Source organism: Arctopsyche grandis, chromosome 6 (genome assembly GCF_051622035.1).
Source record: "Arctopsyche grandis isolate Sample6627 chromosome 6, ASM5162203v2, whole genome shotgun sequence".
Classification (NCBI taxonomy): domain Eukaryota; kingdom Metazoa; phylum Arthropoda; class Insecta; order Trichoptera; family Hydropsychidae; genus Arctopsyche; species Arctopsyche grandis.
The window spans coordinates 34348914-34374716 of record NC_135360.1 but is presented as its reverse complement, the minus strand read 5'-3'; the positions used below and the strand labels follow the sequence as shown (position 1 = coordinate 34374716).

At 33.1% G+C, this 25803-nt stretch overlaps 6 protein-coding genes across 7 annotated transcripts; 2 read left to right on the top strand and 4 right to left on the bottom strand.

Annotated features, from left to right (window-relative positions):
- The first annotated feature begins 830 nt into the window (after window positions 1–830).
- On the top strand, window positions 831–6086 carry LOC143913236 (BTB/POZ domain-containing protein 17-like). 2 transcript variants are annotated; one of them, XM_077432906.1, is made up of 11 exons: window positions 831–1017; window positions 1208–1318; window positions 1452–1592; window positions 1671–1970; window positions 2056–2192; window positions 2804–3042; window positions 3119–3393; window positions 3555–3659; window positions 3744–3952; window positions 4043–4172; window positions 4256–6086. In XM_077432906.1, the coding sequence occupies exons 2-11, from the start codon at window positions 1220–1222 to the stop codon at window positions 4322–4324; spliced, it is 1704 nt and encodes a 567-aa protein (XP_077289032.1). In that variant the 5' UTR covers window positions 831–1017; window positions 1208–1219; the 3' UTR covers window positions 4325–6086. The 2 variants fall into 2 exon arrangements, 1 of the variants encoding a protein (XP_077289032.1); XR_013260696.1 differs by lacking the exon at window positions 831–1017 and having other exon boundaries at window positions 1218–1318; window positions 4256–4561; window positions 4786–4836.
- Window positions 6087–6289: 203 nt separating this feature from the next.
- Dnali1 (Putative inner dynein arm light chain, axonemal Dnali1) lies at window positions 6290–7854 on the bottom strand. The gene is made up of 6 exons (XM_077432905.1): window positions 7768–7854; window positions 7547–7681; window positions 7330–7479; window positions 7120–7248; window positions 6428–6625; window positions 6290–6325 (listed from the first exon to the last, which is right to left on the bottom strand). Exons 1-6 carry the CDS (start codon window positions 7852–7854, stop codon window positions 6290–6292), a joined length of 735 nt encoding a protein of 244 aa, XP_077289031.1.
- Window positions 7855–8693: 839 nt separating this feature from the next.
- On the bottom strand, window positions 8694–10167 carry MED4 (mediator complex subunit 4). Its single transcript, XM_077432311.1, has 5 exons — window positions 9957–10167; window positions 9677–9857; window positions 9456–9607; window positions 9201–9373; window positions 8694–9115 (listed from the first exon to the last, which is right to left on the bottom strand). Exons 1-5 carry the CDS (start codon window positions 10022–10024, stop codon window positions 8928–8930), a joined length of 762 nt encoding a protein of 253 aa, XP_077288437.1. The 5' UTR covers window positions 10025–10167; the 3' UTR covers window positions 8694–8927.
- A 419-nt stretch (window positions 10168–10586) lies between these two features.
- On the bottom strand, window positions 10587–13994 carry LOC143912871 (dynein regulatory complex subunit 2). Its single transcript, XM_077432309.1, has 9 exons — window positions 13894–13994; window positions 13624–13764; window positions 13295–13547; window positions 12987–13210; window positions 12718–12915; window positions 12453–12647; window positions 12096–12248; window positions 11541–11800; window positions 10587–11049 (listed from the first exon to the last, which is right to left on the bottom strand). The coding sequence occupies exons 2-9, from the start codon at window positions 13762–13764 to the stop codon at window positions 10923–10925; spliced, it is 1551 nt and encodes a 516-aa protein (XP_077288435.1). The 5' UTR covers window positions 13894–13994; the 3' UTR covers window positions 10587–10922.
- Window positions 13995–14064: 70 nt separating this feature from the next.
- LOC143912872 (dynein regulatory complex protein 10-like) lies at window positions 14065–16238 on the top strand. The gene is made up of 8 exons (XM_077432310.1): window positions 14065–14247; window positions 14335–14588; window positions 14689–14820; window positions 15001–15166; window positions 15239–15374; window positions 15450–15729; window positions 15817–15987; window positions 16100–16238. Exons 1-8 carry the CDS (start codon window positions 14148–14150, stop codon window positions 16163–16165), a joined length of 1305 nt encoding a protein of 434 aa, XP_077288436.1. The 5' UTR covers window positions 14065–14147; the 3' UTR covers window positions 16166–16238.
- LOC143912870 (differentially expressed in FDCP 6 homolog) lies at window positions 16136–24512 on the bottom strand. The gene is made up of 9 exons (XM_077432308.1): window positions 24343–24512; window positions 19988–20176; window positions 19755–19895; window positions 19408–19647; window positions 19097–19326; window positions 18670–19005; window positions 17812–17948; window positions 17569–17693; window positions 16136–17126 (listed from the first exon to the last, which is right to left on the bottom strand). Exons 1-9 carry the CDS (start codon window positions 24439–24441, stop codon window positions 16950–16952), a joined length of 1674 nt encoding a protein of 557 aa, XP_077288434.1. The 5' UTR covers window positions 24442–24512; the 3' UTR covers window positions 16136–16949.
- Window positions 24513–25803: the final 1291 nt, after the last annotated feature.

Here is a 25803-nt window from a genome sequence, read left to right as displayed (position 1 = left end):
ATTCCTTTTCGAAACCACCCGTTGAAATCAACGGGCCCAACACTAGTTATCGATAGTGACAGTTGACAGCTGTTCAATCTTTCGACATGGTTTTGGCGCAAATATTTAAAAAAATTTTGTCCATCATCCACAAGCTCCATATACAGTGTCCAAAACTCTCCTTCAGTTTTTCTATTTTTTAACATGGGATGCACATCAAAACGCCTCTGTGCTTTTTTATTGCCTTCTTGAGCTTCTTTTTCGTTCGATAAATGTCGAAACATTTTTGGTGACTTGTATTCTGACGCGTAGCTACGAATGCACGTGTATGCATTCATATTGCAAGTACTCGACAATACGACGTAAGCAATATTGTGCCGTATCGTCATGGCCTCTAATGTATAAGTAAGCCGATTTTGCCTTGCACTCGGCCAAATTGCTGTAAACGTGACGTGACCGCGACGTGTAGGTAGATATGAATAGAAATGTAATAAAATGACATATTTGAAACGGAGTCGTGCAGCGCTGAAGCCGTGCAGTGCTGTTAAGTATGAACAGACCTTTAAGGCCTGTTCATACCTATTCTTGCAGGTGTCCTGCAAGTGCGGATAGTATTCTTTGGTACATTATATAGACGTATTCATATTCCATTCGCGCATGCGCATTTACGTATTCATGCGCGTCCATATAGAATGTACTAAAGAATACTGTCCGTACTTGCAGGATTCGGGTCGTGCTGGATACGTATGAACAGACCTATAATTGAAATTTTTGCATTTAGTTTACTCAATTCGCGCACTGGTTCGTGATTCACTGGCTTTTTGTACCAATTTGACATTTAAAAAATAAATGAGTCATGGTCGATTATTACGCACGTTACAACCATCAAAGAGCTCAAAAATGGGCGAGTGACAGCCGAGCTCAGTGTCATTATGCTATATATTTGCCATTATTAGTTTGTGCCTTTATATTATACATTTTTACACTACTACACATTCCTTTAACCGTCTATAGACTTTCCTCTATTTATAAGTTACCGTGAGTATACATATCTTCATTTTTTCCAAATGTCAAATTATCCAATTTCCCATTCTATTCGTAGTATATTGCTTATAACGACGTATACGTTGATAAACAAGCAATATTTAGCGTACAAAAATCATTCTAAATGCAAATTAGTCCCTAGTCAAATGTCAAACACTTAACAACGATTAAATAATCTTTGCAGTTAACAATAAAAATGAACGAGATGAAGCACAAAAACACATCCGAAATTCCACACCATTCAAAAAAACCCACGGCGGAGACTGCCGCCCCTAGCACGTCAGCTTTCGTCGAAGTATAATTTCTAATCAATCTACCACTCCTACAATAATATTATTTTTGACCATATAAATATATATATATATATATATATATATATATATATATATATATATATATATATATATATATATAAAATATACTTACAGGTGGATAATTCGACTAGTGTTCTGATCAAAATAGCCACTCTATATGCCGACCAGTTAATGAGCGATATAAATCTAGTGGTAGGCGGTAAAAGTTACCCGGCACACAGACTCATACTGTGCGCCACTAGTGAAGTATTCCAGGTATAAATATGCACTAAAAAATCTAAATGTCTAAAATCGGCGTATTTTTTTTTATTTTTCACCTGTGGTTATTTTCAGGTAATGTTGATGAATCGAGAGTGGTCCGAATGGCGCGAGAGTGCCATCGAATTGAAAGAGACTCCACAATGTTCCGAAGTGTTCCCACTCTTCCTCCGCTACTTCTACACGGGTCAAATCAGAATATCCCAGGAGACGGTGCTGCCGATCCTCTCGTTGGCTGATAAATACAATATTAAGGATTTAGTTGAATTGTGTCTGACATACATGTCGAGACATTTGGCTAATGCAGTTCAACAGGGTCAATTAGTGTCGTGGTTGCAGTATACGATGGCGTGTGGACACAGCGACGTCGCCAAAGTATTGTTTTCTTTGTTTCAATTTTGTTTTGTGTCATTTTTTTACTACCATAGTATTTTTATGGAATTTATTTATGCCATTTTAGGAGTGTCAAAATTTTGTCAAATGGAATTTGGAAACGTTGGCTCGAACTAGCGACTTTGGAAACTTTGAACCGGAAGTTCTTATCAGTTTATTGCAACAGAACGATCTTGTCGTTTACAATGAAATGAATTTATATATGTAAATATTTTTACTATCATTGCTTTTATCAGTGTGTAATGGGATAAAAAATAATAATAATGCAATACCTGTATGCAATATATACAGTGCAATGAGACTCGGGCCACGGTCGCACTGTAGTAGCGAATCGTCATTACATATCATTTACTCGATGGATTGTAAAATCGCCTTACCAGTGCAGCCGCGGCCTGACATACTTACATACATACCTACATATGTATTATATATCGTAGACATTCAAATCTGGACTCTACTTGTGATTTCAAATATCGTTTTATAATAACTATGCTATTGAAATTGATTAAGATTGATATACTGACACATTGTTGTTCTCTAGAAAGACCGACTCTCAAAAGTAAAATTTTCAATTGGGTTTGCGTCCTTACCCAAATTTTCAACCAACCAACACTTTGTCGGTAATCTAACCTATCAATGATGGAGTGTTTATGTACATATGTAAATATGTATGTATACTAAATCTGGTATAAGTAAGTCGTAGGTAGTGCCTCTGCAAAGTTGTACACATCACAAAGCATTTTTCCCATTGAGTCACGGCCACGATGTACGATCAACGGACAAAATATGACACGACACCTTTATTTCGAATCCAGATTTGTAACGCGTTGGTTGGAACATCAGAGATCTCAACTCATGAACGCCGAAGGTCAAGACTTCTCCGAAGCTGACGTAGAGGCTCACTTACACGACCTAGTATACGCTACAATATCTCACATTAGATTTCCGATGATGACTCCGAGGCAGCTCGCAGAACTGCTATTGAATCCGTTCACTCAGATTTACAAGGAGTTTCTCGTCGAACGCATGGCCATCGGAATGAGCTATCATTCAGGTATTCATTTTTACTTTACGATTATATCATACATAAATGAAAGCTTTATTTTCATCAATGCTGTTTATAATTAAAGGTCACAACAATCGTGTTAAAGAAATCTTCTCTACAGAAGAGGGTAAACTTTTGTTCACTCCCCGTTTGTACACGGAAGATAAATGGAGCTCGGTACTCACCATCGAAGACTTCCATTCCCTGCCGTGCTATCACACCAGAACGTTTGTGTTCTCGTCGCACACAAGTCAAGCTGAACATGCCGGAGATAGGACGTGCGAATGGGTCGTAGATCTTTATCCGAAGGGAGTTTGGTTTCACAAGGCATTTTTAATATGCTGGCAGGGAAAATATGAGGTTTGAATCTATTCATATTTTAAGCAATTCTAAAGTGTACTATGTAGGTACATACACGATTAGAGTATTGCTTAACTTTGCCTTTCGTGCATAGTATGTACTTATGTATATACAATGTGATATGTACTTTTCATTGTTGATGGCCAATTTATAATTGACAGGTACCTGAAGTAGTATTGAGAACGGTCCGGCTAGCGGTAACATGTCGAGATCCGCCAAAGGTTCCTTACAAAACCTTCGGTCGTGAGCCGCACATGAGAGTGAAGGTTTTTCTTGATTCAATCACAACCAGTCAGTCGATTATTGTTTTCACCATATTTTATTACTGACTCTGTTTGTTTTATTTTCAGATAGGAATATTAATTTCCGGAGTCCAGTGGGGCATCGAGCACGTGTCCGCCGTTAAAGAGCGCATATTTCACTTTTCAGCGAGTCAGAGAGTGCTAAATATAGACAACGTCCTCGATTTCGACGAATTGAACACCCCAATTTATTCACCACCCTCGAGTCAACAGCAGCCGCAGACTAGTTCAAGATCATCGTCGTGGCCGAAATACAGGTTAGTGATTATGACTCCCGTGTAGATGAGTAGAATTTTCCTACTTTTAACGGTTAGATGCATACTTTTATAATTATACTGAATTTTCAGCAAATGCTACTGCCAATGTGGTAAATATTTCGGCGTCAGTTCACAGCAGTCGCGTTCGAAGACTTGCGGAATGTGTAGCGCTCCAGAACCGCCCATAAATCTCATTGGAAAAAATCGGGATCAACTCACCGTACTTTCTACAATTTAAATATTACATGCAATAAGTATTTGGAGTATTTGATTATTTTTCTAACATCACTCTATTGATTTCAGATTCAAATCGTAATAATACCTCTCACAGACGTCTGCTCTGTCACTTCACCTGATTTTGGTTTCAAATGATGATGATGATGATGGTGTTAAAATTCCATTCGAATCGTATTCCATTTATACGTGATCATCGCGACTAATTCCTCATGTTTGTACATAATATGTATGTACTTTGTGTTTAAAAAAAATTCGTTGTACATTCAGACGATTGCTTTTTTTTTGGTAAAAGTAAAATTGTATAAGTGTGTGTAATTTATTTGTTTGTGGGAGACTGAAAGACAATATGGAATCGCAACTATGACTGCAAAGGTACAAAATATTTATATTGTAAACAAAATAAAAATACGAAACGTCTACGTATGTACATTTAACAATATAATGTTTATCACAATAATGTGTTCATTGTTGATAAATGAACGTAAAATATTGAAAAATGGTGGCTAGACCTTTTTATTAATATACATATGTACGCTATTTTCCTATCGTACAATACCAATTTTTAATGATTGTCTCACACCCTTAATATTTTTTAGATAGACACGTCAATTTCTAAGATCGGTACTGTACAAGAAGAGCATGTGTAGAAAAATATGAAATGTAACCAATAAATGTGAAAAGGTGTGTGTGTGTGTGTGTGTGCGTGTGTGTGTGTGTAATAACCGAATGTGTATTTGATAAAATGTATGTAATCCCAAAAATTTCACGCATACTCATGTGGAATGAATATTTAAATTAATCAATGTATAATATATTACATATACATACATACATATAAATTTCCATATGTGAAACGTAACGTTTCAACGCAATGACAATATTTGTCGTTGGGTGCCAAATGCACGTTTCTCGATACTGAGATATACATATATTATGCATACCTAGCTTATACATATATGTATGTATATTATATGTAAATTGTAACAAAAATAATTCTAATATGTTTTCCTTCGCATAATAGAAAACTATGACAATCGTTTATTTCAACACGATATATGTATGTATGTACATTAAGATGACCATTTTTAAAGGCTTTTACTATGTTTCACTTTGCTAAATTTGATAATGATTAGCAAAAGTTTCAACATTCAATTTCATTTTATCACTGGACTACATGTATGTATGTACATATATTGTTCATCAAAGTAAAAAATCTTTCGGCTGGTGCATTTGTTCCTGATAAAAATGGAAACAACATTTGACTACTTTGCCAATATTTTTGTAGGAGACATGAGTTTATCTATCTATAGATAAAAAAAATTCTGTTATGTACATAAAAAAAAGTGTACTGTCCTGGTAAAATCAGAACCTTAACATATGTACATTTACATTTGTATATTTATTACGTAAATGTATGAATCAACCATTCGAATACACAAGCTCATCAGAACTCTTACATGCGTTTGTAAATGAATCGTACAAATGAAATCTCAATTATTATGTAAGCGTGTTCACTTATAAGGTAAACATATTGTTTGTATCGCTATACCTATATGCATACATACACTATTACATACTATGTACATATATAAATATAAGTATACCGTATTTGATTACAACATTACTACCTTTTGGATACACATATATATATATATATATATATATATATATATATATATATATATATATATATATATATATATATATATATGTATTATTAAGTGTCACATTTTTCAATTTTAGCAATTTGTTGTTGTCTATATTTAATCCAATATCCTAAATGTATGCATTGTAATTTAATCGTTTCGTTTTACTCTTGTTTCTCCAGTCCTAATGTATTATATTATATATGTTAACTTGGTAAAATCCTTTCATTTGAAATACAAATGTTACATGTGTGTAAGTTTTTTATTTTAGTCGTACATTTTCATTAAAATTTACTGAAAGTTGGCCACCACAACTTTATGGTTATCTTTAATATACATATTACAAAATAACGTATGTTAACCACAATTTTATTACATGTGTATATAATTTATTAAAATAACTTTTACTCTTGACACATTTTGTATACATATGTAATGTGTTTTGCATGACATTTCATTTCTTAGGCGTGATTATTCCCTCCAGTTGTGCCTGAAATCATGAAAATATTCACATAAATTTGTATTTATTATAATTTATTGAATTATAATTGAAAATGAAATCCAATACTGAAACATGTCTACATTGACTTGCCTTTAATTGCATATTAGTTTTTCTAAGTGCTTCTATCTCCTCTTGATGCTTCTTCTCTTCGGCAGCTCTCAATTCAGCCGCTCTACGTTCTAGCTGCTCCGTTTTTTGTTTTAATTCTGCACTCTGCTTCTCCAAAACACTCTTTTCGCCCTCTAACTCGGCAACTTGTTCCAACAAATCAGTTTTACCTTGTTCGGACTGTCGAAAACAACATTTTTAATACAGGGCTTATAAGACCAGGCGCCAACGGTAGACTTTTTAGTTCAGACGACGTGACAAAAGACCCCACCATCTACTTTGATGCAATTAAATATTAATCCTTTTAATCCCACTGGTATATGCGAACAATGTCAAAAGCCGATCTATTGGACACTGTTTTCGAACCATCTCTGCCGGCATGATGTATAGGTTTACATAGTAAAAAAGTTCATAATAAAAGATTTATAATTATTCAAACTCAATAATTATTATTTTGATGAATACATTTTTGTGTTCATTCATTTGCTGTAAAGCCTACGTACATATGTATATAAATATTACTTATTACACTTACAAAAAAATTAATACCAAGAGTTGAATATTAACTGAGATAAATAATGAATTATAGACCAAATTTAATAAAAATTAAAAGTATGCCGTTTGCGTTTGACTTAATTTCGAATCGATTGAAATGCCACAAATATACACAATACCTGTAAAGCTTTCCTCATTCCAAACGCTATAGAACTACAATATAATGTTTGGTACGCTTCCATAGTCATATTTAGCTCATCCCTAATCCGCAACAAGAGCAACCCTCTTTCAGCACAATTTATGGTAACCTACGAAGTTAAACGACTTTATTGAGCAAATAAAATAGTATTACATATACATACTCGTAAGAAGTTTAAAGCATTCAAAACCTGTCGTATAAGCTCGTCGAAACACTGTGTATACAATTGTCGTCTAACAGGACATATTCCTGTCTCTCTGGCTTGTCTCTGCTGGAGCTTCGTGTCCAGGTTTTCTTGCAAGTTCATCACATCTAAACGGGTCGCCGGAGTGGACGATACCTATTTAGTTAAAAGACGGATATTGAATATTGTACATTTATTTCAGTATCATATTTAATTTTGATACCTGTTGCGTCCATATTTGCCCTTCCTCTTCCCACTCTCTCGGCGGTAATATTGCATTGAGGATCTCTTCAGTCTCTTTTCTGATCTCGGCTGTTAGCTGAGTGACACAGGACGTGCCAGGAGTCGGAGATATCGGCTGCCTCACCTGTTACGTTTTCAAATCAACCTGATAAACCTCTTGTATCCCGGGTTTTGTGAATAGTTTTTGTATACGATACTCACAGGTCTTTTTTCAGGATGCGTCGTCACTAATACTGGATTTTCATATTTGACTAGCGTGTCTTCGGATGGGATAATTCTTTCAGCCATGGTTAATCTTTTCGTGAAACACGATCAATTTGCATGCTCTTTAAATAAACAACCCAGTCGCTAAGGGCAACTGTTTGTGTTTGCAAACACATAATACATATGTACATATGTCCATTCATACATGTAATCTATTTATTTCATGAATTTATTTTTTATTAAAAAAGCATAAAATAACATCGAATAGATCCAGTTGAATACAACCAAAATTATCGATCGACACTGTTTCGAAATATGAACATTTTTAAATAATTAAATACATAAGTATATGTAATACAAATTTATATTAAAGGAAATTCAATAGTTAGGCAACTGCCACTCTGAACTCTTACATAAAACTGAGCATGATGTTTACAAGAAAAATATGTATCACCCTCTTTCAACAACTATTAGGCATTGTGTAAGTAATTACATATTACATATATGTATGTACATACATATGTATTACTTTCTACACAAATCACACATAAACTTGTTGCATCCATTTATAAAAGGCCAGATTTTCTCACCCAACAGCATTACTGCTACTGTAAAATGTATTTACATATTTAGATCTTTAAGGTTTTTGACCCTTGTACTATGTATTTAAAGCTTTCACTGTGCAATTTTAAATACAATGTCATAAGTTTTTCTATTATAATTTAAAACAAGGGTCTGCGATCGTTTCCGGGCCACAGAAAAGTCAATATAAACTTGCAAACTCTGGTTTACTAATATAAAATTGCAATGAAGTACAAAGTGATACATGTCAGTTACTTGTGAGTTATACAAAATAATGATACCATTATATGTACATCATCCTATCGAAAAACATGAGCACATTGTACATCATTTTTTATTTTGTACGTATTATTCTAGTTGGAAAGAGAAGGCGTGTTAGTGTCAATGAATAAGATTTATTTTACGTTTGATCAAACCAATAACTTTTTTATTAAAGATTCGTGTTCCACAATGCATCATCAGTCATAGAACTGACAAAAAATAATAAGACTTAAAAATACAATATATGTACATACATATGTGTATAATAATTATAAAAGAATCACAGAAAGACAGTCAAAAATATTTATAATAATTTATTGAGAATCACTACTAGAACTTGAACTAGAATCGGTCGACATGACTTCTACGTCTTCTTGTGGAGCGTCTTTGGGACCTCGGGCACCTGCAGAACCTTCCAGCGGAACGGAAGCTCCTCCGACAGCCAAATGGAGCTCACCGGATGGATGCCACGCGAATTGATTTGCAGCCGAAGCGGGAACTTCTGTGAAAACAATCAAATTTGAGCATTGAATATATTAATACATATGTATGTATGTAAATTTATTTGCTCGAGGATAAACACTAGCCTCCAGTTGTAATTCGATGAATATCGCTCAGTGATGGGGCGTGTCCGTTGAGCGGCAATTCACATAGACGACCTAAAAGTCCCAATCGCATCTCTATATCGGTAGGATAAGGTCTACGTGGATCACCTGGCTGCCATGAGAGTGGAGCACATATCGCATTTGAAGCACTTATCCTAAAATGCGCATCGTTTTTTTTTTTTTAGAATATGTTTTTTCACATTAGAAAAGTTTTGATAAAATTAAGTTGTGTAGAACCTGTGAGCAAATTTGATCAATTCTTCGGATGGCACCGGTCTTTCTCTAGATTTAAATATCGATGCTAGTTTTTGTCTCGCTTGATACAGAGACGTCGCTAGTATTTGCTCGGCGTCTTTCAGTTGCTTTTGGAGTTGGCATATATCGTTATCCTGGAATATTTCCTCGTTAGCATTCATCGGACGACGAAAAGTTTTTTAAATCTACATATGAGCGATTACCTGATTATCAACTTCCATTTTTAATCTATTCATTTTCTCGTGGATCTTTGCTTGCTCTTCGGCTAATTCGAGCGTCTTTTTCAACTCGGCATCTTTGGCTAGAAGCAATTCAGTGATCTGTGCGTGTTCCGATGCCGACATCTTTTGTGGTTTTGGAGTGATACTATTTTCGATTATTTCCCTAAAATATGAATATAAAAAGTTAGTTATTCAGTATTTGTGTGCAGTTTGAGGTTAGATTCTACAAACTAAAGATACATCTGATTGTGAAAGTATTTACTTGGCAATGAGTTCGATGTCATCGACGAGCGATAGTAATCTGTCTCTTGTGCCTACGTGAGCTGCCATAATTATTTACGGTTGGATTAATTATTTACGATAGGACTTTTTTTTAAATTTGACAACAACCAAGAGTCGAATGACATTAACGCGTGCCCTCGGTGTAGCCAACGATACGATACCATTGCATAAATGCATGTATGATAAAGTATACCATATTAGAAAAATGTTTCTAAATTTGTAAACCGAAACTAACTAAATCTGGGTAATTGGATTATTAGTCACATTGCGATGGTCACAAAGACAATTTTTGCTATGAAAACCGTGAATGCGGAATATTTGTCACTCGAATTTTCGTTAGTATGATGGATTTTTCGGCTGCAAGATGTTCCGTTATAGAGATTTTAGTGACTTTTAGGGGAGCGCTTTGTGACCAATAATCGAACCCTAAGTCTGAAAGACAAGTTTAAATTTTGCGCTTCTTTTTTTGACACAATTTTACTTTCTTACGCCGAATTCCACGTCATAACTACGACCCACTAGTAGAAAAACATAATTCCATTGCAACGGCCTTGACAGAGTAATAAGCACATGTATTCAAACATTAAGTTTAGAAAAAATATCTTGCTTTAATTGATTGAATATTTTATTATGTAAACAAATAGTACAAAAATACATTAAACTTAATCGACATTATTATTTTAACTTATTTGATTAATTAATGTTGTATGAGAAGTAAGTAGATGACATCTACATATGTTACATATACATATGTATGTATGTATGTAGACTTATGGGGGATGAACGAATGAGACGACTGGCATGTTGAATGCACGTGTTTTATTTATGACAGCTGAAGGCAGAGTGAGTAGCGGCTCTCCGGACCCAGCCGAGTTGATCCCCACTCGCAGGAAGGCAACCAAACTCGACCATGTCGTATAAGCGAGCCGCCACAGACTTATTTATTTTACCAACAATAACGTCGCACGACAATTTTTTGGGCTTGACGATTTTCATTTTTCCATTTGTTAAGCCTCTTTTCATGTTGTATAGCGTTACAGATGCTACCTTCTACACATGTGACGGGACGCCTTCTGCAAATAATTGCTTTTTCGTTAATACTCATTCAGGAATCAAAATGAACGGGAGCGCATAAATGTTTCAAAAACGTAGCGCTCTCTCTTGTAAAAAACCAAAGTTTGGTAAATTTTATATATGTATATACAAATTAAATGTACATATATGTCTTTATATGTACATACATATAATAAAAAAAAATCAAAACCATGTTTTGAAAATTATCAAGCACTCCCATTCGTGAAAATTTATATTTATTCTTTAAACAAACAGCGAGCCAACAAAAATCATTGTCATATTCAAATGGAGTTCGACAAACTCCGCTTTGGTAAATCAAAAATATGATTTTTTGTTGCTGATTGTAATTAAAACGTACATATGTAGATAAACATCCATCTCCATAACACCGTAATAATTTAAAATTAATTTAGGCAAAAGTACATCTTTTGTAGATGATATTATTGAATGTATGTAGTTATTGAGATTTTGTATAATAATATGTACTGACACTATCGGTTCACATGTTCCTGATGCGTGCTGCGTAATCCTATACATTCTCATACTCGCTGGTCTGCCAGCGACTTCGGTGCTCGATCCTTTTACGTCTCCCAATGCAGCTTCCATCAAAAAGTTCTTCAGACAGTTTTTCAAGTGTTTATTTTCTTGTTTTAAGCTGTCGCATTCGGCTTTCAATGTTGCCGCATGAACGGTTACTCTGTTTATTTTGAACCAGAAATTTTCTAGCATGTCCAAAGCTTCAATATCTCCCTAAAATAATAACTTATTTCCATTTTAAAATACAATTAAATATGTATATGGTAAGTACTTCAAAAGAACACATGTGTAGTTGAGTGACTTTTTATTTTCACTGTTTATTTTAAATTCACTAGAAGCGTTCAAACCCTCTCATAATGTTGTCTCAGTTTAATATATGTGTTGGTCAGGAGGGGTCTATTTTATAATATCTACGCATTTACTTTATTCGTAGCACGTAAAGACGAAATGCTTATAATCCGACAAGTAGCCTAGTATGAAATTAGTAAATTAGTATGAAAATCATTACCATAATATCTTCCGACAAACCATTCTGTACGTTATGCTTAGATAGCTCTAATTTATTCCAAGGAACCACCTTTTCGCCTTCCATTTCATATTTTCTGCAGTTTAAATCCATCTGTACTATTTTTTGTACTTTGCAAAACATATCTTCCAACTTCTAAAATTATTACATACATGTGTATTAAGTTGTGCATTAAAATATTCAAACTGAATTCATTCTAATGGATTTATATTATACTTTGTTTGTATTAAATGAATTTTTTTTATGTTGTTTGATTTATATTTATTTCATCTATTGTAAAACTTTACTTCAAACATTAATTTATGAATGATACATGCAAACATACGAGAATTAACGTACCTTAATGGAATTGTAACTTTCAACACTCAATATCTCTAGTTGATTTTTATCACTTTCTTGCTGCTCTGTGATATTCAATTTAATTTTTGTGTACAACATATTGATATTATCTCGTCTTTCCCTTGTATTTCTCGTTGTAAACTGAAAATTTTCAGTCAAATTTTCCAATTGATATTGATAATGAGTTATCATATCCTGCAACAATTAACATGTTTGTTTACACGGCATGAAACGCAACAGACGATACTGAAAAATCAACACTTACAGTGACAACTAAAAATTGTTCCATATGCTGATTGATCTCCTTTCTAAAGAGTGCATCCTTTTGCCTGAGCAACTGGTATTGTTGAATCTTGGGATCGTGATAGTTCACAAAGTCTGTGAAAACAGATTTCATGTCGTTCCAAATTGATTCTAGTTGCAATTGTTTTGGCAGCACCATATTATTCATATCTTCCTCTAACTGGTTTTTTTAATTTGATTTTAAAAAATATCAAATAATTTTATTTATTTATTCTCTTAATACACCTTTACCATAATTTTAGTCGAATTCGCCAAGTGAGCTTTGACCAAGCTCGATTTTCCCATATGGTCTTTCATTTTTTCTTCCTGTTGATGAATGACAAGTTGCAAGGAATATTCAGCTTCTTTCTGACTCTGCTCTATCAAATGAAGTTCATTATCCGATTGCTCGATTAATGCGTCTTTCTGTTGTTCAAAATTGTCATGGAAAAATTTCAAACGTTCTCCGCTTATACCTATATATTATAATTTAATGCACTTTAACATATGTATGTGTATATACATATAATTTTGAAATTCTACAAAAAAGATTTTTGTACCTAAAAAATGGCTAATCATTTCCATATGCGCTTGCAGCATTCTCGAGTATTGATCTTCAGCTTCCTCTAAAGATGTCATTAGTCTCGATATTACGGCGTTCTTTGAATCCATCATCCAAGTGAAAGTAGTTATCATTATTTGCACCTCCTTTTCCATGTCTTTAATTTTCAGCCGTCTGAGTATTAATCGCCAGTTTAGATTTATTTTTGCCAAGTTTATTCTTGCAAAAACTTCTTCTTTATTCAATTTGTTCTAAATGAAAGCAATCATGGTGCTAATTTTATTATGATTTTATTTTATTAATGTATTATTTTCATAAAATCAATACTTTCATATAACGAGCAATGAGCTCTTCTTTTCGACGTCGAGCTTCTTCTTCGATATCGGCCAGATGCTGCAGGTATCGCATTCTTTCTTCATCGGACATTTTGGCTAGTTTGTTTCCTTTGCCTTTCTTTTTAGGTGCCATCTTTTACAAATCAGTAATTAGTTTAGTATTACATACATACATACATATATACACTACCTAACCAAACCTTTTGGTTTGAACATATATTTTGTGATTAAAAATAAATCGAATATTAATTTAACAACTTACATTTATTTCGATAGAATTGAGGATTGTTTGTCGATTACTGAGTAAATAATTTAGCTCTTTCGATACACTTACATAGTTCCATATGCATGGATAAAAATTCAAACAATATCGATTAAACAAGAAACAATGTCCTCCAAACTGCAGTTATCGGTTGCTTGGTTACAAATAAAAGATATTCATGTTGATTACAACAATATGTAATTCATTTTATGTACTCCGATATTTACCAAAATTAATAACAGCTAACAAATAAAATGGATTCCATGAGCGATGTCTCAACATTAAGCACAGATACCGGATCAAATATTTCAAGAATTTCATTCAATTTCAACAATAACGAAAGAGACATCAAAGGTGAGTGAAATTTGTACAATATTTGTCTCATCGATATGTATTAATAGCATATGTACTATACATAACTCTTCTGTTTGATTAACTTAGAATATTCTGCCGTCGATTTGGAAATTCAAATACAAAACGAAAGAATAACATCGATATTGAGAGAGACTATATTTAAAACTGAAATTGTAATATTTCTCACGCAGGCTAATCAAAATAGTATAAACATCCTTCGGGATACTGTATCTGAGGATGATTTTCAAATAATTGAACGATTTCGTTTTGAGCAAAGTGTCTCGGGGTTGGATATGGATCAAGGCGATTATGAAACTATTACAAAAGATCAGATTCATCAAGTGTGTTTGTTATATATTATAAATCTGTGAATGATTGAATGTATGTATGTAGGTATACGCATTGTCTTTATTTTAAACTAATATCCCAATTTATTTTTAGATTTTCATTGATCCCGGTTCTAAAGTTATCCCTGTACTATCACATATAATATGGATGATTATCGGCTATTCGAAACTGAAACCGATAATTAAGAAAACAATTGAAAATGTTAGTGAAATTTTCTATAAATATGTAAATACATAATGTGATGTACAAATTTATATTGATATACATATGTACATGTATTAATAACTTTAATGCCATATTAATTTTCTTTTTCAGCTACGAGAAAACCACAGAAAGGTACTTAAATTGTATTGTAATTGTTAGTGTTAGTGATACTGTAATTCAACATTTTTTTTCATTTTTTAGGAAAATTCTAACTCTTCCAATGTTATCCCATACTTGAATGCCTTGGTTAAATTAAAAACAAAAATGCGAGAAAAGTTAATGCTTACTGCTGCTGAAAAGTTGAAAAGAGACGTGTTGATGAGGAATTTGTATAAAACGAACAAAGCAGTGAAATTGAAAATCGCCGGTAAAATATTTTATACATTATTTGGTTTTGTTAATTAAATTGAAAGTCCTCTTCTCATTTATAATGTTTCAGATGCAACAAAAAAACTAAATAATATCAAAGAAAACTTTGAAAAAGAGTTTAATGAGAAAGAAGGTGTTATTAAAAGACAACAAGAGCAGTTAGATTTGTTGAAAAATAATTGCAAAGCTGAAATAAGTAGGATAATGTAAGAAAATTTATATTCACATTTTACTATGACTATTTATCAGTATTATTCATTCTCTTCGTCTTAATATAATAGATTAGAAACTGAATATGAAATGAAGTTAACGGAGGAGTGTCATGAAGACAAATTGAGTATCCTAAAAGAGAAAGATGCTGAATCTGCCGAACACTATGAATGTTTGCTTCGAGAAAACTTGGATATGGAAAATGAATTGAAAAAAATCAGACGCAATGTAGAAAATGATTTACAGGATTGGTTGGATCAGTATGATAGAGATGTCGGATCGAAACAAGCCACTCTGGATCATTTGAGCGAGTGCTATGAACGAGAAAAACAACAACTTGCCGAATTACAGGTAATTGTTATCCAAGTAAATCAAAATATTATAATATGTTATACAATTTTATATTAATACAAATCATTAAAATGTTTTTAAATGCAGGTAAAGTTTGATATGCAAGAAGAAACCTACATACCATTGATGGCTCAAAAGGAAGAGGAATATCAAAAGGAAGTGTTACACAAAATGACGACATTCTTGATGGAGCACGCTGCCAGGGTGATTCAACGAGCTTGGAGGAAAATTATGGCTGCTCGGGCCGAAAAGAAACGAGTATACTTATATACTATATTTTTTTGTTAAAATTTTAAATTAAATATAATTTTCAGATATAGATAATTAGCTAATATTTTCCAAAATCTATTGTTTTCTATTTCTATTACAGCTGAAAAAGTTGGCATCTAAAAAGAAGAAAGTCAAAGACAGCTCGGTCAGTATAATTCAAGTTTAAAATTTCCATTTTTTTAAAACATGTATTTCTTATTTTGTATTGGTATTTAAATTTTTTATCTATAATTAAAATAAAACGGGTTAAGAATATTTTTGTAAAAATTTACTAATACATACATACATAAATATGGTTTTCTTATTTTTTTTTTTATTTCACTTTATTACATGTTATTTATTACAATTTATTTAATTTTTATTATAGAAACGTAAAATGCGAAAATTAAAAAAGAAGAAATAATTTCATTATTAATATTTATAATGTCGAAAGTTTTGGAATGATTTAAAATATTAATACCTTTTGGCAATAATAGATATGAAGATAAATTTTCAATATAAAAAATATGATTTTGGTGAGTGATGATGATATTAATGTTATAAAATGAATTAAAAATAATTCAGACTTTATCTCACATTCAAGCTCATTCATTATAAAAAAAAAATCATTTCGCAAATCGATCATAAATCTTTTTCGTATGATAAGTAATACATACATAAAATATGCATATGTGATCATTTGTATATATGTACATACATACACTGACAGTGGTATCACTCCAATTTTGGAACAACGGGTTTCCAAATTACATTTTTTTTTACGTTCAAGGCACTATTATATGAAAGTTCATTAAATTTTCAAGATTTGTATAATTTTTGACAAAAATAATATGAATTTTTAGATTAAACTTTTGATTTTTAACAACGGGTTTCCAGAAACCCATGGAAACCATTAGGGTGACATCACTGCATACACATAATAGGCAATAAATTTAAATTTTCATCGAACACTACGAATTGAATGAATGATATTCGGCAACTACAATATTATTATTTTCTTTTTTGGAATGTCTTCTAAGCGTGGCCGCTCTCGCTTGTAGTATCGGTGCAGTTTTGTCGCAGGATGATGGCATGAAAGATACAGCTCTTCTTATTTTATCTCCTTCTTTATTATTTGGACACAATACCTGGGAAATTAATATACTTTTAACCATCTATACATTATATACATGTGTACATACATATGTATGTATATATGTACCTATAAAAGTGTAAAATTGTGTGTTTGTAAAGGCATCTAAACTGATCGACGAATTTGCATAATTCTATTAATTCTATTATTTGCATAATGCTATTATTTTAGCACTTAAACCAGCTTTTTTTAAAAAATGTCACTTGTACCAGTCTGGTTTTCAGCCCGTCATATTATATAATGTTTTGTGCTGTAGCTCAATAATTCGAGATAAATATTATTTTATAAAGAATTTTGTGATATTTCTCCCTTACGTCCACCCCCCAACTATCCTTAAAAACCCTCCCTATTGTTTTAAAGCAATGTTTCGTTCCTGAGGGAGCAATGTCGGCTAGTTTAAATCTATAAAAAATATTATTTTTCAATCCAAATTTTACCATGAGTTTTTCCTCGAGTATTTGCTGGGATTCCTCGCTGTGTCTTATTTTGTTTCGCGCTAGCCTTAATTCCTCGTCCAGCATCTGCCTTTTCTTTTCTATCTGTCTTATACGGTCTTCCGCTTCTGTGAAATTAATGAAAATATTTTGTTGCATTATATATACATATCTAGTACGTATACATATATTATACATGTGTCGACACTTGTTTGTATTACATATATGTAATTGTTCTGTTTTTACCTTTGAGTTCTGATTCTTTGGCTTTTTGTAAATTTTCAAATTGCTTTCGCTTGAGAGTCTCCGTAGTGAGCATATTCTGCTGCTCCTCTTGCAGTCTCTCCAATTCTTCCCGCTTCTCCCACTCTTCTGCCAAAACTCTTAACATTTTCACAAACACGGCCAATTAGTTGCAGTTATAATTTTCTTGATTTAATGATATGTACTACATACATACATACAGGCCCGCGCCTACCATATGTCTAAATGTGTGCAACGCATACAGGCGGCCGAAATAAATGAGAGTCGAATAAATTATATTCCTTATAAAAAATACGAAGCAAGACATCGTACTTTTTAAAATGAATTTAGTTTGTCTTGTGGATTGCAGTTGCAAGTTACAACTTGTAACACACCCGAACTACATATAATGCGGGGAAATAACAGGATAGCAGGTATTGCTTCGGTCCGCATAGAGCTTGCGCTAGGTATTTTATGTTCTAATAGGTTTGCGACTACCAGATGTATTTCTTCAAGGATGTTGAGTATTGGTTGATCATCGAAAGAACAATGTCCTAGATGTGGGATTTTGGGGGTAAAAACACTATATTTTCATGAATGAACTTGAAAACGTTCAGTCTCTCTTGTCGCGTGGTCCTGTTCAGAACTAAACGTTTTGGTTTTTTGTTCGTTTTTCGGGTTAATTTTTATTATGATTAAAATTTTCAACACTATGCTTATACTGGCATGCACTTAATTTTTTTTTTATTAATATGATTTATACAAATGCTGATAAAACTAAAGAGAGGCCGATTTAAGTTTGCACACAGGCGGACGAACCCCTAGGCGCGGTCCTGATTTGTAAGTATTATTCAAACTGACCTTGCTTGTAATGCTCGTACTATTTCCTCGTCTTGCTTAGCCTGAGTTTCCTCGGCAAGCAACCTTTCCAATTTGGCTTGTGTGTCTTTCATTTCTTGTAAACGTTTACTGTCTTCTTGTGCCATCTCGGCCAATTGGTGAGCCTGAATTTCGGCAGCTATGCGTGCTTTCATCTCCTCCTGCAATAGCTTTTTCGTCTTATTCACCTCTTCAGCCTGCATCTCCCTACGCTTGTTCTCCTCTCTACGTTTTGCCTTTTGACTTCTATGGTATCCATGTCTGCCGTTGGAATGCTCGATGGCTAGCTGTAAAGCTGACGTCCACTGAAGACGACTCCTACAAATCAACGGAGACATTCAATTTTAGTAAATAATTAATTTAGCCAATATTTAAATATAAAAAAAATATTTAGCTCATTTATGGGTACTTGTGATCTTGAGTGGCGAGCTCGAACACCCTTTCGGATGTGGTCAAAAGAAATTTCTGCAACTTGGCCGATCCTTGAATGCTCTCTAAAGAACAATTTGGATTTATTGTGATTGTACCGCATAGAAATCGTTCAGAGGGTGTTTTATAATATGAGATTTCGCACGGCTGCAGAACGAACCAGTATTCCCGAAGCGTCGGAAGCAAATAACCTTTTTTCATTAGAAAACCCTGTAAAATATATTCAAATGATAATATGAAATGTGTTTATGGTCCAATATTTGCAAAGCAAGGCAATGGTGGATTTCGTACCTTTTTGATAACATCTTTGATAAACGTCTGATACAATTCTTCGACAGCTTCGGCGATGGACGCTTCTTCAACATTACCTATGGTTCTGCACTTACTCTCTAAAATGGCAAAAAAAGTGTTTAATCTAAAAGCACCGATCGTCGCGCTGAAATTCTCCCAGTCTGAATGATCCCACGGGAGTCCTAATAAATTGACTAGTTGTTCAGCGACTAATCCAGCCTCCGATGCCGATAGCATAACCTGAAATGGTTTTAAGAACGCATTTTCAAAACGATTTCGACATTCGGTAAATACATACATACATACATACATACAATTTGATTTCATATCATTAGTTCAAGTGGTACCTGAAAATTTCTAGGGTTATCTTTATCGGGTGTCAAATCGCCAAGCATGCAAAATATTCTAAACAGTTGATATACTGAAGTTTCCGAAAAGATAGGTCGTTGTCTAGTGGAATAATTTCTGCGACATATCAGCCAACATACCTTTATAAGTAAGTCGAATTATATATTAATGAGTGATATTTTAATTTATAATTAATTAATTATGTACCTATTATTTATGAGTGTATGTATACTTCTTCAATCTTTTCTTCAAAATTTCTCAAATTTGTCGCGCTGAAAGTGTGCGGCAACGGTGAAAACACTTCTTTGTGCAAATAATATTTAAAGTGTTCGAAGTCAAGTTCCAACGTTGATCTGTAATGGTCGAGTCCTCTTTCCACTCCATACAAGTCCAAAAGTGTTCCAATGTTTGCTGTTAATACCTGTAATCATTTTCAATTGTCCTTATTTAATAACAATTAAATATTGTATAACTCTAAAATGAAACACTTGTGAAATGAATTTATAAATATGTATGTATATGAACAGAGATTGAAAAATTCACTATGAATAATAATTTATATATTAAATATACATACATATGTAGGTATATATGTATGTATGTATGTATATAAAATCACAAATTTCAAATTCCTACTGCAAATGGATATTTTCTTTATATGTACATAAATGCAGACGCATTGCAAAATCAACACTACAATGATGTTGTTTAATCACGAAACACCTTTTTAAGATACAGTATTATATTATGAGCTGTCGCTGCATGGCATCTAGAAATAGAACATACAAATGAGTAATGCAAAGAAAATGTGATAAAGCAACTCGATTATATGTTTGTATGTATATATGTACGTACAAACATACAAAGCTGTTGTTGGTCTCCGTTTATTGCAATTTTGCACACTTAGTAATTTTTACGTTATCTGCTTTTTGCAGTTTTAAATCACCATTTAAAACCCTATCTTAAACTTTGCTTATCTTGAATGCATACATATGTATTTCAATGTAACGCACTGGTGTAGCGTTGATTAATCGGAACGACTGATAATGAACATCCGCTGGTTGGCTGTTAGATTATCAAATTGTTTCATTTCTTTTTTTAATAACTATATACGTGCATAAATACATACATATGTATGCACGTTTAATGGCTTCGTAAACGTTAATTTTTCATATGATTATACTACATATTTATAACGCAAGGAGGTATGTATGTATGTACATATGTACATATGTATACATGTACGAAATTCGTCATAGTAGGATCAAACACAGATGTTTATCATCAGTTGAAACTGTCGTCTACACTTGTATAGAGTTATTCAAACAATTTAGCGTCCCCATTGTTATTACATACAATTCCAATTTGACACACTAATAAGTATAATTTTCACTGGCAAAAAAAAATATGTTTACGAAACAATGTAAAGATTGCGACATTGTAAACTCTCTATTGAAAAACGTGTACAATTTGTGTTATTATTATGATTATTATTCATTTTAACTTGGAAAAAAAATTATTGAGTAAGTATGTATATAAATGTGCTGCTAAATGCATACATAGATCGTCGATTTTTATTTTAAAACTTTTTCTATAAAAGCTAGTTAAAGTCGGATTAACCCTCCCTCACCGAAGTGGGGTATGCAAGTGTCCCAATTTTTACGTCTTTCGTAATAACTATGTGGTTTTCAAAGCTATACACCCTATATTTCTTGTATTTCTAGTCGTTTTTGGCGCGTGGCTATTGATTCATGCTGTCGCCTGTTGGCCTTACCTATGTGCGTTAGCACGTCGATGATTGTCGTTATTTTTTAATACAAAAATAGTCAAAAACATGCTATAGAACTAAAACTTTTTATGTTGATGTATAAAATGATTAATAAGATTTATATTGAACCCATTTGTATTGTGAGACAAGCTGTATTTTGATTTAAAAATACTGGGGTCTTACTCGACCCCGGTTCGGGACACTTGTTCAATCTGGACGCTCCGTCCTTCAAAGGTTAATCCTTAAATTTATGCTAGAGATACAAAAATACCTATGCAGTACACATTTATTTACACTTTAGACTTTATTAAGACTTTAGGATACATTTTCGCTAATCATCATATATATGTATAATATCACTATTTTGTCTGTCTGTTATAATTATATATAATTATTTTTTAATGTCACAATTAAGGAGAATGAAAAATGCAACTTCACATGCAAGTTATTCACATTGACCTCATACATATGTACATATGTATGTATACATACGCTTCGACCCGAGTCTTTTAAATACGGTAATTGGATTATTCGTCACATTGCGGTGGTCACAAAGACAATTTTTGCTATTAAAATCGCGAATACGCAATATTTGGCAGTCAAGTTCTTGTTAGTATGATAGTTGTCGTTAGTATGATGGACTTTTCGGCTGCCTAGAGTTCCGTTATAGAGATTTTAGTGACTTTGTGAGCAGTAATCACCGAACCTTTAAATACATATGTACATATGTATGTAGGTTATACACGGAAATATAAAAAAAAACGAACGATTTGGGCGTTTTTTATTCAATAACTAAAATTAGTAAGATTTGTATAAAATATTTATAAGGCAGAATCTAAATTCTTAAAATACGGCGTCTAGACCTTGAAATCATGACGTCGTGAGTTGTGCTGTAGGACTAGGTTCTATGTACTTATTGAAGGTATAGAAATAAACTAACTTATTTATGTACGTACATATGATCATACGAGATAAAAATGTATACCTACCATATAATATTATACATCTAACCTTATAGATTTTACATCTTACATACATTGTAAAATGTTTCGCATCAGATTATTCAAATGCCATTAGCTAAACATTTAATTAGCTATGTACTTAATTTTCATGACAAACAATAAGCGAATCGACCTCGTCACCGACACGACTACACGATTAATGCAAGATGCGTACAAATAATAATAAAAAAGATACTCTTTGTATTACAAACATCTGCACGTAAAAGCACATTCAGCTCATTATCAACTGATTTTTTTTATCTACATATGTAAATTCTCGACGACGAGCATTTCATATATACATACATACATAAATCCACTTTTCAGTTCCAAAAACACTATTTCTGTTTGACTTAATTCACAAACTGTTATCACTTCTTTTAATTCGATATGTTCAGAATCTCGGAAAAGCAGATTAAACGTATTTAAAGGTCACCAGTATTTTTACAAGGCTATTCTATTTTTTATTTTATTTTATTTTATTAATTGAAAAATCAACAGACAGGATGTAGATATGTATAAAAAACAAATAGTAAATAAATAATATATGTAACATCCGAGTCCAATAATAGATTTTTACAAAAATGAAAAAGATAAATATGAGGAAAACAAATTAAAAAGTAAAGAATAAAGGCATGACAAAATATGTAGAGCATTGCATAATTAAACTATAGTATTAAAATATTTGGAAAAGGTTATAAAATAGAATATAAGAAGAAATTGAAATTTACAAATATAAAACAAATGAAAAAGGTAAATACAAAATAAACAAATGAAAAGGAAAAGAATGAAAGCTATAATATGATTAAATAGCACATTACATAACTAAAGTATAAAAATATTGGAAATATTGGAAAAATAGAATAGGAGAGGAAATGAATCAATCGGTCAAGATTCTCTTGATGTTAGACCTGAATTGATGTAGGGATAGGGATAGATGATATAATTGATGTACCAAATAGATCAACCTCATTCAGCTCTCCGTTAAACATACGATAAACGCGCTGCAGATAAAAATATTTTTGGGAATTAGTATTGAAAGGATCAAGTGAAAAGAGTGCAACGCGTCTAGAGTACCGAATTGGGATTCTGAAATTAACCTTATTCAGTAAATCAGAACAATCAAGGAAACCATTTATGAGCTTAAAGAAGAATATAGCATCAGTATTCTATGTATATTTCACTTCGCTTATTGGTCCGACACCTACATACATACGTATATCCTACATTCTTCCGATCGTTTTGAAACTTTGCCATTTTGCGCGGCTTAGTCAACGATTGAAATTTAAATCGCTTCCGCCAATGCGATGGTGAAAAATAATCGTAATACAATAAATATTGTTAAACGCAAAACATTGTATTTAATTTTTTGCAAGATATTTCTCGATATGAAAAAAAGTGGACTTATGCCTCTTTTAATTATAGCGGTTCATATAATACTTAAATTCATACATATGAAAGTAAAAACATTTGGCACAAAACACATGTTCTAAAAACTTTTTCCCCTCCGGTTTGTTTGATTCGGCTGCTTAATTTAATTAAATTGGCGGAAGTGCGTGATTCATCTCACATTCACAAACGACACTTGTGAATGTGACTACAGTGACTGTGCAGATATCACACTAACTTGTATGTAAAGTTATCGAAGTTTTGAAGATCAGGTGTACACCACACCGCTCACACTTAAACAGGTAGATAGGTCGAAAACCGGACAATGGCAATGGCAATGTGTATTGGTTATTGGGTGTTGGGTGTTGGGTGTTGGGTGTTGGGTGTTGGGTAGTAGTTGTAGGAGTACGAGTGTATGTATGTATGTACCTTCAACTTAGACTTGTGCACGAGTCCATAGTGGTCTCTGTGCAGTGCATTGAACGCGTGCCATATGCCGTTGGTGACGTTCTGCAGCAGAGCAGCCATCGCGGCCGCAGACCTCGACTGCTATCGAACACTGTCGAGGAGACCTCCTCCCACCCACCCACCCACCCACCCATCCGCCTCGAGCGATTCGCCTGAAAAAGGAAACTTGCACTCGGCGGCGACCCACTGACGAGGACCTCTCTATCACTACTCACCACTCACCACTCACCACCTGTACTTCAAAACTCGTCCAATTTCTCACGCAGAGCGAAATTCAGAGTCTTCCTACCGGTTAACCCTTTGAATGCTGACCAACGCCGATCAGCGTTTGTGAACAAGTCCATGGGCCTGAAAAACGCCCATACGCGTTGTATATTGACCATATACAAAGTAAACAAGAATACTACCTGCTAAAGTCTTTCCAGGTAGCATTGAAATAAAAAGCATTGAACATGGGTCGTGTAATCCAGAGCATCGCAAGGTGATTGACGCCTCAGTTTTGCTGCCGCGGGCACCACCTCAATCTAACGTGTGCGAGGGAGAAAACCGATGTTAGTTAACGTTTTGTCACCTATTTATGTACAACCAGTGCAAAGCGAAGCTTATCAGTTGCATCACATGCAAATAACGATATATTTTAAAAGATTAGGAAAGGAATTTAAAATAACAGTTTTCGTATTACTTTCTACAACTCTTCTTCATCAATATGCAGCAAAAAAAAAGCGATTTCATTGTAAATTTGGAGTAAAAATGAACTTTTTTTTATACCTGGAGTAGATTTCATAAATCAAAAAATCGATAAAAACGGATTTTTTTTTCTTCTTCAAGCTTTTCAACATATCAAGGGGACTTCAAATAATAGTAGGGAATACAAATAAAAATGTTTTTTTATTAATATTTAATGGGACCCCCTTTGTTTTTAATAAATAGTTTTATTCGTTTAAGTAGTGATTCATATTATTTTTTAATAATTCATCACTAATTTCATTGTAGCATACGTCATAAATAATGTATTTTAATTATTTTATGGTTTTTGGTTTCTTATCTCTAATTTTTTTGCCTATTTTGCTTACATATTTTCGGTTATATTTAGATCCGAGCTGTTTCCTGGCCATTCAATGGAGTTTATACCTAAACTATCTTTATCTTGATCGATATTAAAAAAAAAAACAAATGGTGATATAAACAAACAAATGGCATTAAAAATAATTAAAATTAATTGTGAAAACAATTTGAATACAATTTTGAACGATGCGCTGGTGCGTAATCATCGTGAAAGACAAGATCCTTAACCATTCCCGGTAAGCCTTCTAATGTAGAAATAACGCTTTTGTCGATGATTTTTTTACACTCTTGTGAGTTGACTATCCCATCTAGTTTAATGATTGACCCAACACCATACCGTGTGATGGCCCCCAATAC